Source organism: Portunus trituberculatus, chromosome 42 (genome assembly GCF_017591435.1).
Source record: "Portunus trituberculatus isolate SZX2019 chromosome 42, ASM1759143v1, whole genome shotgun sequence".
NCBI lineage: Eukaryota > Metazoa > Arthropoda > Malacostraca > Decapoda > Portunidae > Portunus > Portunus trituberculatus.
In genome coordinates this window covers 21,437,465-21,452,297 of record NC_059296.1, presented here as the reverse complement: position 1 = coordinate 21,452,297, position 14,833 = coordinate 21,437,465, and the positions used below count along the sequence as shown (strand labels likewise).

General features: G+C 41.3%; 1 protein-coding gene across 19 annotated transcripts in view; it reads right to left on the bottom strand.

Annotated features, from left to right (window-relative positions):
- Positions 1-14,833, bottom strand: part of LOC123517573 (calcium-dependent secretion activator-like) — a 1,686,808-nt gene that overhangs the window by 1,365,304 nt on the left and 306,671 nt on the right. For 18 of the 19 annotated variants that reach the window (XM_045277814.1, XM_045277824.1, XM_045277819.1 and 15 more), the window contains one exon: positions 2,719-2,867. In XM_045277814.1, the coding sequence (XP_045133749.1) occupies positions 2,719-2,867 (149 nt within the window). The remainder of the gene's footprint in view (positions 1-2,718; positions 2,868-14,833) is intronic. The other variant, XM_045277817.1, reaches the window with a different exon arrangement.

Below are 14,833 nucleotides of genomic sequence, written 5' to 3'. Positions count from 1 at the left end.
AGAAAGAATTATACCAGTCAGTAGAAGTGTTGCCTAAAAATTAATAGGTACAAAATGACTACTTGAAAAAATATGAAGAAAAGTGTAAGTAAATTACATCCAGGTCACAAGTCCTGGATATGAGTACCTCCAAACATTCATAACAATATATTTACATAAATTATCACCAATCAAACATAAATAATATCTATATATAAATTCAACAGTTTGTTTAGTCTTGTGGCAGAGTCTATATGTAGATGTCGCTCATTCAGTTTTGTGGCAGAGTCTATGTATAGATTCAATTGTTTGTTCAGTTTTGCAGCAGAGTCTATATATAAATAGTTTGGAATGCCCATTTGTGGGGAAACTATAGAGAGATGTATGGATGAAAGTCGAAAGAGTCTATATATGGACAATTTTTTATCTGGTAGTAAATACATCTGCCCTGCCAATGGAAGTGGTTAACAAGAAACCTAACCACGGTGACCCTTGGTGGTAACTAACAAAGTTCCTTACAATTTCCCTTTAAATTAACTCCAGATCCATAGCTCAAGGTCTCATAAATGCTTCAAGCATTTATGTGACCTACTTCACCACAATGGCTGTTAATGAAGGGAACCTGAGGAGCCATTATTGTGATTTTTCATTGAATAACTACTACTTCCAAGTCATTTTCTGTTTTCTCAAGTCCAGTACACATAACTAATCATCTTCATATTGTTTAAAAAGTCTTGCCTGGTATAAATATGGCATTAAAACTTTAAAAAATTTTCTTTGAAATTTAGCAAAGTATGCAATGATATAAACTTTATGAGATGCTCCTGAAGCAGTTTTAACTCCACTAGGATTCACATTTGAACTGCATGTGTATTAGTTCCACAGAGGAACCTAGATGGCCTATTGCCTCACTCAAGAAGGAGGGTGGACACAGGAGGTCAGCTATACTTGTCATGATTCTCCTGGCAGCCACATATTCTTGGAAACATTCTACCAACCCAGTGTTTAGCCATCCTAACAGGCATAGTTTTGAAACAAGATCTGTGTGTACTTAGGAAGTGCGTGCATAACTCAGGGACTATAATACCTTATTGAAGTGTGATAAAAGGGTAAATATGTTATGTCCTTTCCAGAGTCAACCAAAGAGGATGCCAAAGTGTATCAAGGTCTTTGATTAAATGTTAGGCTATAGGACAAATGTTCTTTCGTGTGTGAATGCCTAGTGAAGGCCGCCTTGGCCCCAAACAATAGACACAGCATTGTGTTACCTTGAATGTAATTCTGTTTGGAAGGTATTATATAATATAATATAACGTGCTCTATTAATGAAAAACAAAAGTAAAAGAAAATCTTTCGAGGCAAGACTGTCTTATCTTGGCTTACATCTATTTCTTCACTGCAATACCAATGAATATTAAAAATGAGATTTTGTTGTATAAAATAAAACAAATATGCATTCCATATTGTTTTATTATTAAAAGAGTGAAAAAAATAGAGCTTTTTGAAACTAATTTCTATCACTCATTCATTTCATGTTAAATGAAGTCAGGATAACTTGCCTATACTACAAGTTGTGAGTAGCCTATTACCTGAGGGATATTTCTGACCTACAGTTTTACCTGTAGTAAGCCTATTTATATCTGTATACACTACTTTTAGTGTTCTTCCTTTGCCCTCTTTTGCCTGAACATACTATTTCCTTTGTCTTCTGTCAAGTACTCTCCAGAAATTCTTCTCAATCTGTCCTTTTTTTAATATTTTCCATTAGCTTTATTTTTAAGTCTCCTTTCTCTTTCCCAATCTTCTAAATACATCAGTGTTTATCTATACTTCTTACCAATTTTCCAGCTCACAATGATTTCACTTGAAATCTCATTTTGGCTTTCAATGTTTTTGTCCTCCTTCACTGTATCTTCCAATTCTTTTCACATCTATTTCTCATTCTAATGCTTGTTCATCATCGTAGACTGTTGTTAAAATCCCTTTGCTAATTTCTTCTCCTTATTTCTTAAAAATTTGAGTGTTTTTTTCAAACATCACAATACATTTTTTTCCTACTGTGTCTCTCATCAGATCTTCATTTTGTTTTATCACGTGAATCACCATATTTTTGGTCTTTTCTATTTATCTTTTTAACTACCTTGCTGAAACTCACCTTCTCATCTTTACTTTCCTTTCCAGCATTCCTCAGTTCTGGATTTCCACTAACTGCTTGTTTAAGTTTTCTATTTCAATTTTCTTTGATTTTATCAGTGTGTTCCTTTTCAAGGGTTTCATATTTATCATTAAAAAAATAACTTTCTGCTTTCAATGATCCAATATGTTTTTTCAAACTCTTTCCACAAGGCTTTATTTTTGCTCACCACTTCTAACCTCTTGCTGAGAACTGTGACCATGCTTTCTAGTAATATCACATCATCTCTTGAATCCAGAAAAAAATCTCTCAAGTCTTGCCACTTTTGTTTACCTTCAGGGTCCCAGCCCAGTTTAACTTATTTTGATCTTTTTCGGATATTAATGGCACTTTTTACAAATTGTACAGGATAGCATAGGTTTTTTTTCTCCTCATACTAACAACCTAGGCAAGCCTCCAGTAAGTCCACTATGGAGTATTACAATGGAAAGCCACAGCCACATGTCTTTGTCAGTGTTGTGTGTGTGCATTAATTGGCTGACCATAAAATTATTAAAGTTAAATCACATAATAAATGGTAAAGTAGGGATGAACAAAGTTCTTACCTGAAGTGCATTGAAGAGCAACTGATGCTCAAATTTCTTGATGCCTAAAATTTGTTGAAACATGTCAAAGAGTTGCTCTTTCGGCATAATAAGCTCACTGTTGAGGGGCTGCTGCATCCGACCTGGTCTCTTGCTGTCTTCTTCACCTGCTGAATCAAAAATAAACCAATCAACACTTTAAACTAAAGCAGTATGACTGAACAGCTAAAAATAAGAAATTCCAAAATTTGATCCACTAACTAAAAACAAACACACATACATGAAACACTGGAGGCAGGTATATTTTGAGTTATTTTTTTTTACAAACCAGTAACATCATTCTGAAGGCACATTGGTTACTAGTCACCAAGCAGAATTAAGTTTGTTTCATTGTACAATTTCAGTCTTTTGTGTTACTGCTCAAGACAAAAAAAATTGTAGGAACCATGAATGTAGCCTCCCCTTAGACATGAAAGCAAAAAACCTGTAGCAGCCATGTCAGCTTTAACAAAAATGGATGTCAGTACAAAAAGCTAGTCAAACAAAAATTATGTCAATAAATCATCAAGATTATTCATATTGAAGCTGGTGAATTGAGGTAGAAAAGCTTCAAACTCATATATTGTTGCAAAATTGGTAAGAAGAGAAATTACCATTATAGCTTGGATAATGGCTCACTACAAACAACTATCATTACAAGTAACAACCGAGACTAAAAACGTCAAATAAAATCAAAATCATACATGGATTAGAGCTGCAAGATATGATAGAAGTATCTAGATGCAGTCAACCCTCATTTTTCCAGACCTTCTTAATCTGAGTTTCGGTTAATCTGGAGTGTCCAGTTAATAGTTTGAGTTCAGATGGCCAACAAATGAATTTGAACAATGCGTGCCTCACACACTTCCGGAAACAGCCAATAGATAGCAGTGTCCCTGCGGCAGGCAGTTGTAAACAAGTCCAGCCGATGCAAGTGAACACTGTGTATTGTCCGGTATCAGTGAGCAAGTTTGAATTTTTCAGTACCTCAGTACAGTAATATTCCGCTTAACGAATAGGATAGGGGGTGTCAAAGCTGTTTGTAGAGCGGAAATTCGTTAAGCGGACATAATTTTCCCATAGGAAATAATGGAAATAGGGAGGATGCATTCTGGGCTGGTCTCCAACATACCACATGTAAAAAAAAAAAAAAAAAAAAAATATATATATATATATATATATATATATATATATATATATATATATATATATATATATATATATATATATATATATATATATATATATATATATATATATATATATATATATACATATATTTTATATTTAATATATATATATATATATATATATATATATATATATATATATATATATATATATATATATATATATATATATATATAAACTTTTACAAACCTTGCCCCCAAGAAAGGATTGTTTTGTAATGCATATAGTGAAATCTTACATGAAATACCAAAAAATAAAGCAGAGATGATGAGATCGGCCACAGACGGCGGAGATTCCGGCAACTTGGCCGCTTCTTCTTCTTCTTGTGACCTTTTAGCTTGGTGTGTTGTCTTTCACCATGATATTATATTTGTTTTCACTCCTCTATTGCCTGCTATAATGGATATCATATCATAGTATTCATATACGCTCATGCCATGAGGATAACCTGGACTCCGTGGCAGTGAGTGATAGTGAATTACTAATGAAATACCGCGGTATTTCATTACTAATTCACTATCACTCAATGCCACAGAGTCCAGGTTATCCTCATGGCATGATGGATGGATGGATGGATTTTGATGTAGGCGCCGCAACAGCCAGGGTCATTTGGCCCCGCTACAAAAATTTTAAATAGGACGACAAATGTTTAAAAGAAAAATTATAGAATAACTAAAAACAATTAAAAACAATACAATTAAAGTTGCTAAAACACTAAAAATACGAAAAAAAAATAAATAAAAAAAAAAATAAATAAATAAAAAAAATAAATAAATAAAATAAAATTATATTAAACATTAAAATACATTTAAGAAAATAAAATAAAATTCACAGGTTTGGAAGAAGACCCGCTTCTCCCAAAAACCTAAAAACATCATGACCTTTGGCCAGGCACTCTGGTCCAAGGACCCTTGAAATATAATAGACACTGCTATCTCTACTGCGACAGTGGTAGAGGTAGCGGTGTCTTAAGTCAGTCAAACTGGGGCACTCCACGTAGGTGCCGCACCATAAGCGGCACCAGGCAGTCATCAGAGTAAGGTTGAGGGTCCCTGGTCAACAGGTACTTATTTGTAAGGTACGTGTGACCTATACGCAGTCGCGTCAATAAAGCCTGTAATCGGCGATCCCGGACATGGGTGTATGTCCATTCAGGGATAGAGGAAGTAGTGATCTCTCCCATTTTCGAGGTTGCGACTCCCGTTAGCTATCTCCTCTGCCAAATTGCTGCAATTATCTCACGGATTAGAGGAAATACATCTCGAAACGGAACAGGGGCAGGAGATGGAGCGCGACTTGCTGCCTCTTTAGCGAGACGGTCTGCGTGTTCATTCCCTGGAACACCAACGTGACCACGGACCCAGCAGAACCCAATACGATATCCTCGTTTAATAAGAAGATATATATATATATATATATATATATATATATATATATATATATATATATATATAAACTTTTTACAAACCTTGCCCCTAAGAAAGGATTGTTTTGTAATGCATATAGTGAAATCTTACATGAAATACCAAAAAATAAAGCAGAGACGATGAGATCGGCCACAGACGGCGGAGATTCCGGCAACTTGGCCGCTTCTTCTTCTTCTTGTGACCTTTTAGCTTGGTGTGTTGTCTTTCACCATGATATTATATTTGTTTTCACTCCTCTATTGCCTGCTATAATGGATATCATATCATAGTATTCATATACGCTCATGCCATGAGGATAACCTGGACTCCGTGGCGGTGGTGATAGTGAATTACTAATGAAATACCGCGGTATTTCATTACTAATTCACTATCACTCAATGCCACAGAGTCCAGGTTATCCTCATGGCATGATGGATGGATGGATGGATTTTGATGTAGGCGCCGCAACAGCCAGGGTCATTTGGCGCCGCTACAAAAATTTTAAATAGGACGACAAATGTTTAAAAGAAAAATTATAGAATAACTAAAAACAATTAAAAACAATACAATTAAAGTTGCTAAAACACTAAAAATACGAAAAAAAAAAAAAAAAAAAAAAAAAATAAATAAATAAAAAAAATAAATAAATAAAATAAAATTATATTAAACATTAAAATACATTTAAGAAAATAAAATAAAATTCACAGGTTTGGAAGAAGACCCGCTTCTCCCAAAAACCTAAAAACATCATGACCTTTGGCCAGGCACTCTGGTCCAAGGACCCTTGAAATATAATAGACACTGCTATCTCTACTGCGACAGTGGTAGAGGTAGCGGTGTCTTAAGTCAGTCAAACTGGGGCACTCCACGAGTAGGTGCCGCACCATAAGCGGCACCAGGCAGTCATCAGAGTAAGGTTGAGGGTCCCTGGTCAACAGGTACTTATTTGTAAGGTACGTGTGACCTATACGCAGTCGCGTCAATAAAGCCTGTAATCGGCGATCCCGGACATGGGTGTATGTCCATTCAGGGATAGAGGAAGTAGTGATCTCTCCCATTTTCGAGGTTGCGACTCCCGTTAGCTATCTCCTCTGCCAAATTGCTGCAATTATCTCACGGATTAGAGGAAATACATCTCGAAACGGAACAGGGGCAGGAGATGGAGCGCGACTTGCTGCCTCTTTAGCGAGACGGTCTGCGTGTTCATTCCCTGGAACACCAACGTGACCACGGACCCAGCAGAACCCAATACGATATCCTCGTTTAATAAGAAGATATATATATATATATATATATATATATATATATATATATATATATATATATATATATATATATATATATATATATAAACTTTTTACAAACCTTGCCCCTAAGAAAGGATTGTTTTGTAATGCATATAGTGAAATCTTACATGAAATACCAAAAATAAAGTAGAGATGAGATCGGCCACAGGCGGGAGATTCCGCAACTTGGCGCTTCTTCTTCTTCTTGTGACCTTTAGCTTGGTGTGTTGTCTTTCACCATGATATTATATTTGTTTTCACTCCTCTATTGCCTGCTATAATGGATATCATATCATAGTATTAATATACGCTCATGCCATGAGGATAACCTGGACTCCGTGGCAGTGAGTGATAGTGAATTACTAATGAAATACCGCGGTATTTCATTACTAATTCACTATCACTCAATGCCACAGAGTCCAGGTTATCCTCATGGCATGATGGATGGATGGATGGATTTTGATGTAGGCGCCGCAACAGCCAGGGTCATTTGGCGCCGCTACAAAAATTTTAAATAGGACGACAAATGTTTAAAAGAAAAATTATAGAATAACTAAAACAATTAAAACAATACAATTAAAGTTGCTAAAACACTAAAAATACGAAAAAAAAAATAAATAAAAAAAAATAAACAAATAAATAAAAAAAATAAATAAATAAAATAAAATTATATTAAACATTAAAATACATTTAAGAAAATAAAATAAAATTCACAGGTTTGGAAGAAGACCCGCTTCTCCCAAAAACCTAAAAACATCATGACCTTTGGCCAGGCACTCTGGTCCAAGGACCTTGAGATATAATAGACACTGCTATCTCTACTGCGACAGTGGTAGAGGTAGCGGTGTCTTAAGTCAGTCAAACTGGGGCACTCCACAGTAGGTGCCGCACCATAAGCGGCACCAGGCAGTCATCACAGTAAGGTTGAGGGTCCCTGGTCAACAGGTACCTTATTTGTAAGGTACGTGTGACCTATACGCAGTCGCGCCAATAAAGTCTGTGCACGGCGATCCCGGACATGGGTGTATGTCCATTCAGGGATAGAGGAAGTAGTGATCTCTCCCATTTTCGAGGTTGCGACCCCGTTAGCCATCTCCTCTGCCAAATTGCTGCAATTATCTCACGGATTAGAGGAAATACATCTCGAAACGGAACAGGGGCAGGAGATGGAGCGCGACTTGCTGCCTCTTTAGCGAGGCGGTCTGCGTGTTCATTCCCTGGAACACCAACGTGACCAGGGACCCAACAGAACCCAACACGATATCCTCGTTTAATAAGAAGATATAGCCACTCCTGGGCTGATAAAACCAAAGGATTAAGAGAGACTGTGCAAGAGAGAGCAGTAAGAGCACTGCGACAGTCACTAAAAATTGTAAAAGACGAAACAGGGAGAGTAAAAATTATCTGTAAAGCTAAGACTATGGCAGAGAGTTCCGCCGTAAAAACGGACGCCAATGAAGGAAGGTTGCCACACCGATTAAAAGAGGGAAAAACTACACTAAACCCGACGCCTGCGTCGGATTTGGAACCATCAGTAAAAACAGGAATATCATTAGAATGGATAAAAAAGTGTTCTAAAAACCGTGTGTGGGACAGAGCTGGCAGTAAATCCTTCTTGCCATCCATGGCAGGAGGGCATAATGACACAACAGGAAGCTGCCAATAACCAACTTGTGGGAGCCGGAAAGAGAGGACAGGAGTGGGGTTGATAGATAAGTCCACCATAAGATTTGCCACTTGAAGGCCAAAAGGTTTAGGTAGATTGGTCGAGTGGCATACGCCTGCGAACGCGAGTCCCGCAATATTGACAGACAAGGGACAGAATCGGGAAGACGGTGAGTGCGAAACCAACACCGGAGCATCGAAGACTGGCGCCGGAGGTTGAGCGGCCAGAAACCAGCATTCACTAGAAGGCTAGGTATTGGAGATGTCCGAAATGCACCCGTAGCCAAGCGGACCCCAGCATGATGCACGGGTCAAGCGTGCGTAGTCGTGCATCCGTTGCGGATGAGTAGATCTCACAGCCGTATTCCAGCTTCAGAAGTATGAGTGTACGGTGAAGCAGCAGCAACGTGTCCCTGTCCGCACCCCAAGAGGTGTGACTTAAAACCCGAAGAAGGGATAGTGCCATCCTGCAAGACGCTTTAAGAGAACGGAAATGGGGAACCCAGGTGAGACGGTTGTCAAACAAAGGCCAAGATAACGAGTGGCCTCCACACATAAGATGCGTCTATTGGCTAAATATAAATCAGGGTCTGGATGCACACCACGGTTGCGACAAAATGCATAGACACGGTCTTTGAGGTGGAGAATCGAAAACCATTTATGTTGGCCCAACCGGACACCCTATTGATTGCCAGTTGGAGCTTGCGCTCAATCAGTGACATCCTAGCAGCAGCAAAAGAGATGCACAAGTCGTCCACATATAAGGAGCTGTGAATGCCATCTGGGAGAGTATCAATAACACCATTTATGGCGACTGCGAATAATGTAACACTAAGAATACTTCCCTGTGGAACGCCATCATTTAGAGCAGTAGCCTCAGAGAGAACACTCCCAACTCGAACCTGTAAAAAAGTCTGGATAAAAACTGTTGGATAAAAAGAGGAAGGTGGCCACGAAGGCCCAAATTAAACAAAGACTGTAAAATGCCATGACACCAAGCCGTGTCGTAGGCCTTCTCCAGGTAAAAAAAAGACTGTTACTTGATGGTGGTGATTAGCGAAGGCCTCACAAATGGAAGACTCTAGGGATAAAAGAGCATCAGTAGTAGACCTCATCTTTCGGAAGCCGTACTGTACCGATGACAAGTACTTCCCCCTCTCCAAGTACCACATGAGTCTTACATTTACCATCTTTTCTAACACTTTACAAATGCAGGATGTCAAAGATATAGGACGGTAGTTCGTAGCCTGGAGATTATCTTTCCCAGGCTTCGGAAATGGGAGAACCACTGCCACAGCCCAAGAAGATGGAAAGTCACCGGTATGCCAAATCATGTTATAAAGATTTAATAAAAAGTTAAAAGCACGGTCAGACATGTGATGCAAAAAGGCATAAAAAATGTCATCTGGACCAGGAGAAGAGTCATGACACTAAGACAAAGCAGTCCGCAACTCGTAAGCAGACAAAGGGACATTATAAGACTCCTCCAGCCAAAGAAAAGTTTATGCCGAGAGATTCCATTCTCTGGCGGTGACGTGTTCCCGGGGCTACAGGATGCCTCCGGGAAACACTGGCAAAGTGCTCTGCGAAAAGGTCGGCGATAGTCCTAGGGTCTGCCACCGTTCGCCCAGAAGACAACAAAACTGGTGGGGAAGGAGCAGAATACTTCCCAACAATTCGGCGGACTTTGTTAAAGACATCCGTAAGAGGGTGCGGGTTTAATGGAAGAGACATAAGCTTTCCAAGAGGCTCTTTGTGCCTCTTTCAAAACGCGGCGGGCTCGAGCTCGGCAGCGCCGAAAAGCTTCCAGGCACTGCGGGTCCCCACGATGTCGCCGGAGACGAGAAAGCTGCCCGTTTCTTTTCACAGCTTTGTGCATGCTGCGTTCCACCAAGGAACGGGACGCTTAGTAAAGCGACCGGACGTCCTAGGGATTGTCTGAAGCGCTACTGAATGTAAAAATCGGTAAAATAATCAACAGCCTCAGCACAAGTAGAAAAGTCAGCCAACGGACGGATAAAAGAGCTAAGGTCTGTGAATCGAGGCCAATCTGCCTTGTCTAAAACCCAGCGTGGGGACCTGGACTGTGGCTCAGATTTCACAGATTCTAATAAAATCGGAAAGTGGTCACTACCGTGCAAATCCGGTAGGACCCGCCAATTAAAATCAAGGAAAGAATTAGATGTACACAGAGAAAGATCGATAGCTGTAAAAGTCCCAGTAGGACTGTGGAAATGTGTAACATCCCAGAATTTAAAACCTCCAATCCCTCATCCTCAATAAAAGAACCGATTAAAACCCCACGAGGATTACTAGCACCTTCATCCCACAATGGGTGACGGCCGTTAAAATCTCCCAACAAAGAAAAGGCGGAGTCAGCTGACGCACCAGGCCGTCAAGCTCACCCCTGGAGACAGGAAGCCGAGGAGGAGATATAAACTGCAAATGGTGTACAGTCGTCCCATAAAGACTTTAACAGCAACCACCTGAAGGGAGAGTTAAGTTGTAACGGGATAACAGGTATATCCTGACGGACTAGAATAGCTGTGCCACTGTGGTGGCCCTGGTCAGGGAAAGGAGTGCTAAAAAAGGCACGATAGCCAGGAGGACTAGAATAAGTACTATCACCTAGCATAGTCTCTTGTAGAGCTACACAGGCTGGAGAGAACTCCGACAGTAAAGCTCGGAGTTCCCCCCACGAGGCGCGAAGGCCTCTACAGTTCCACTGTAGAAGCTTGAAGATGACTATTTGGGTGCAGTAGATGGGCGAGCCTTTTGAGGCTGCCCGTGACTGACCTGACTAGAAATAATGAAACGACGAGAAGACACCGGGAGTTGTGATGTGCCGGGTCGTTGGGCCTTTCGGCCTGCCGGTGAGTGATGCGAACCATCATCACTCCTACTGGTCCTCAGAGAACGAGGGTCAGGCTGGATTCCACTTTTAGACACAGCGGGTCCACGAGGGACGGCTGTAACAATATCATCGGACGTCTCCATGCTAAGACCGTCCTCATCACAAGAAGCCCGATCTGAGACGGAGGGCGTCACAGAAGGCTGGAAAGAAACTACTGGAGCTACCATTGCAGAGCGGTCCATAGAGGACTCACAATCATGTGCACCGCGAGAAACCTTAGATTGCTTAGGCTGAGCAAAATCTATCGACTACGCAGAGCCACGGTGCCATTTGGTCATACCCTTCAAAGGCTTAGGCGATACAGGAGGCAAATGGACATCCACTATATGGGTTAGTTTAGTCAAGTCTGTATTATTCTCGTCGCTTCTTGAGATGACTCAACTGAGTCATCGGACAAAAGGCAAACCTATTGGCCAAATGAACAGGACCACCCGCCCCAACAGAGCGAGAGGTAGCAGGAGTTGTCTTCGGACCGGCAGACTCAGCTGAAGAGCGAGCGGCCAATGAAGCATAGGATGTCGCACCAGTACCATCCTTCTGGCGGTACAGGAGTTCACGGCGGGCACTACCAAAGCTAATGAACTGGCTGTTAGCAAGCTGTAAAATGTCCTGCTCCAGGCGATACCTAGGGCATTGCCTGGAACGTACCTGGTGAGCATCACGGCAATGGAAACAGTAAGCAGTAGCATTGCAATGCTCCTCAGAATGTGAATCTAGTGCCGAGCAATTACCACATCGAGAAGCTTCCTTACAGGAGCTTTTGCCGTGACCGTACCCATAGCAAGAGAAACACTGAAAAGGGCGAGAAACAAAGCGCCTCACCCTAAGATTGATAGGACCGATATGAACACGGTCAGGAGGGTGGAACCAAAAAGGTGAGAAGGACCATGTTGGAGGAATTCTTCAGCTTTGTCACCTTCTGGACTGAGTTAGGACACACCCAGTATTTCCTCTTCAGGAAATTCGTAAAAATCCTGACTGTACACACAACCTTTACTGTAATTAAAGGTGGGATGTGCTTTAATAGTCTCAAACATGCTGTCAGAAGGACATGGTAGATGTTGCAACATCCTTGCCTGCGTGATATCTTTCAAGCTCGCACTAGCACCCCCTTACCATATTTCTTGAGGTTTCCCTCAGGAATCGTGCCGGTCTCTTTGGACAAGTACCGGGAGGCATGGATGAAATTCCGCCCATTTCTGTAGTACGCCACAAACCAACGTGGAGGCGGGATCTGGCGGACTTCAGGAACTGAATTCTCTGAATGGTGGTCAAAAGATTTGGGATGTAATCCGTGTCACTGTCCGAAATATTGCGAGAGTGGAGAAGTTCTGTTTTAAAGCCAGAGCCAGCAAGGGAAGAGATGCTACATGTTCATAAGCCAGACGGGCTTCATCACATGACAGAAAAGTCACATAGCAGCGGTTAGAAGGAAAGTCCTTATCATAAACAAGTCGAATGCGAAGAACCGTGCCATACACCTTGAGAAGTGAAGTAAGTGCAAGGCATGATAAGAAAAAGATGGATTAACATTTACCATAAAAAGGAAGTCACATGCAGCAGAAATGCATTCCTCAGAAGAACTCCTCCCAGAACAGGAGACTGCTGTGGGAGGCCCTTGTGGAGGGGAATCCTCCTTCCCACTCAGACCTGAAGATGACGTCTCGCGGGCCAGGTCAGCCACCTCACGAGAACCTGACAGTTTTTTGTGTTTAACCATATGTAGAAAGTCACACAAAAATTGGCTCCAGGGGCAAGGGAAACCACCTACTGGGACTACAATGGGAGGGAGCACTGGCTGCCATGGACGGGGTACCTCGTCCTCATGCGGACCAGTCGTTTTAAAAAAAGGTCCCACATGATACGAAAGTTTGTCCACGACAGAGCTGAGACCCCCCCAAAGCATCCCAGCCTGGACACCCAACCATCCAGCACAGGACGGTCCCTATTGGGCGATCCCTCCAGCGGGTGGCTCCGCTGGTCCACTGGCAGCGTACATAGGAACTATTTAGTCTGGCCCCTCACTGGCGACCTTACTAGCATGGGTATCCCTCTCCCCCTTAATAGGGCAGAGCAGGTGCCTAAGCCCCCTCTAGCCTCGCTCGCCAGGTCACAGGGGCACGCAAGCCCCCCCACCATGACAAGGCGGTTCCCATCTGGGGGGGGCCTCATGGCATGAGCGTATATGAATACTAAGATATGATATCCATTATAGCAGGCAATAAAGGAGAGGAAACAAATTTAATATCGTGGTGAAAGACAACACACCAAGCTAAAAAGGTCACAAGAAGAAGAAGAAGCGGCCAAGTCGCTGGAGTCTCCGCCATCTGTGGCCGATCTCATCATTTCTGCTTTATTTTTTGGTGTTCCATGTAAGATTTCACTTTATGCATTACAAAACAATCCTTTCTTGGGGCCAAGGTTTGTAAAAAGCTAATAGAAATGTTGTTTTGTGAACATAAATGCATATATAAGACAGTAACACCATCTCCAGAGATGGTGTTCCCAGCAACCTCAGAGCAACCTCGTCACCGTCCCTCCAAGCGTTCATGGAAGCCATTTCGTGGCAGGAGGTTGCTCTGAGGTTGTTAAAGAATCTTGGATCCAGCTCCAGGAGCGCTAGAGACAGGCGGGGAGCTAGACAATCAGAGCGAAACTGCCACGTTCGATCCCTCACCCGGCAAATTCAAACCCAGAAAATTCGCTAAAATGGATGTGGTTGTACGTTATGCGGACTTTTTGGTCTAACTTTATATAGTACGTTAAACCGGAAATTCGTTAGACGAACGTTCGTTAAGCGGAGTATTACTGTACTCTAAAATTATGCCTCTCAAGGGTGTTAGGCATAAGTTGAGTGGCCCTAGTTGTGACTTCATAGATGGAATTAATTAGAAAATTAGAAAAAGAAGCTAGTGTTATGAATGTTTGTGAGGAGTATGGTGTGGCCAAGCAAACTGTGTCAGACATTAGTAAATAAAAAGATATCTGGTTGAATATTCTGCCAAATACAGTGCTTACTCCAATTTTGCGAGTTCAAATTTTGCGATATGCCAATTTTGCGACCAAGGACCAAAAATTGCCATTTTTAAAATTTGCCCATCTTGCTCCTTTCTCCTGATATTGGGAGTGGTGGCGGGAGAGAGAGCGTTCCTGCAAATTATATATTACAGTATCACATAGGCAATATTTTATTAATTTATTCATATTTATCATATTATACTATATTATTATCATATTTATATTATATTTATCATAGTTTGGTGGTTTTTGGCTAATTTTCATAAAAATCTGGCAGTAATTCAACGAAGCTCATCTGGCAACACTGCCCCGCTCCCTCCCGCCTTCCATTTGTTTACGTAGCTACACCTCCACAGAGTTCTCTCTGCAAATTTGGAGGAATCCTTGTGCTCGACTTTGTGCGACATGGCGCCACCAACCAAGGAAACATTAGGCTAATTTTGGAGCAGAAGATGAAGATAATTAAGATGAAAAGAAATGGAAAAAGGAACTGTGATATTTCCAGAGAGTTTGGTGTGGGAGAACCAACTGTGAGAATGGCGTTTAAAAACAGTGAGAAAATTGAAAAAGCTGTAAAAACCTATGGTGGACAGATTTTTGATTCTCGTAGCCATTGT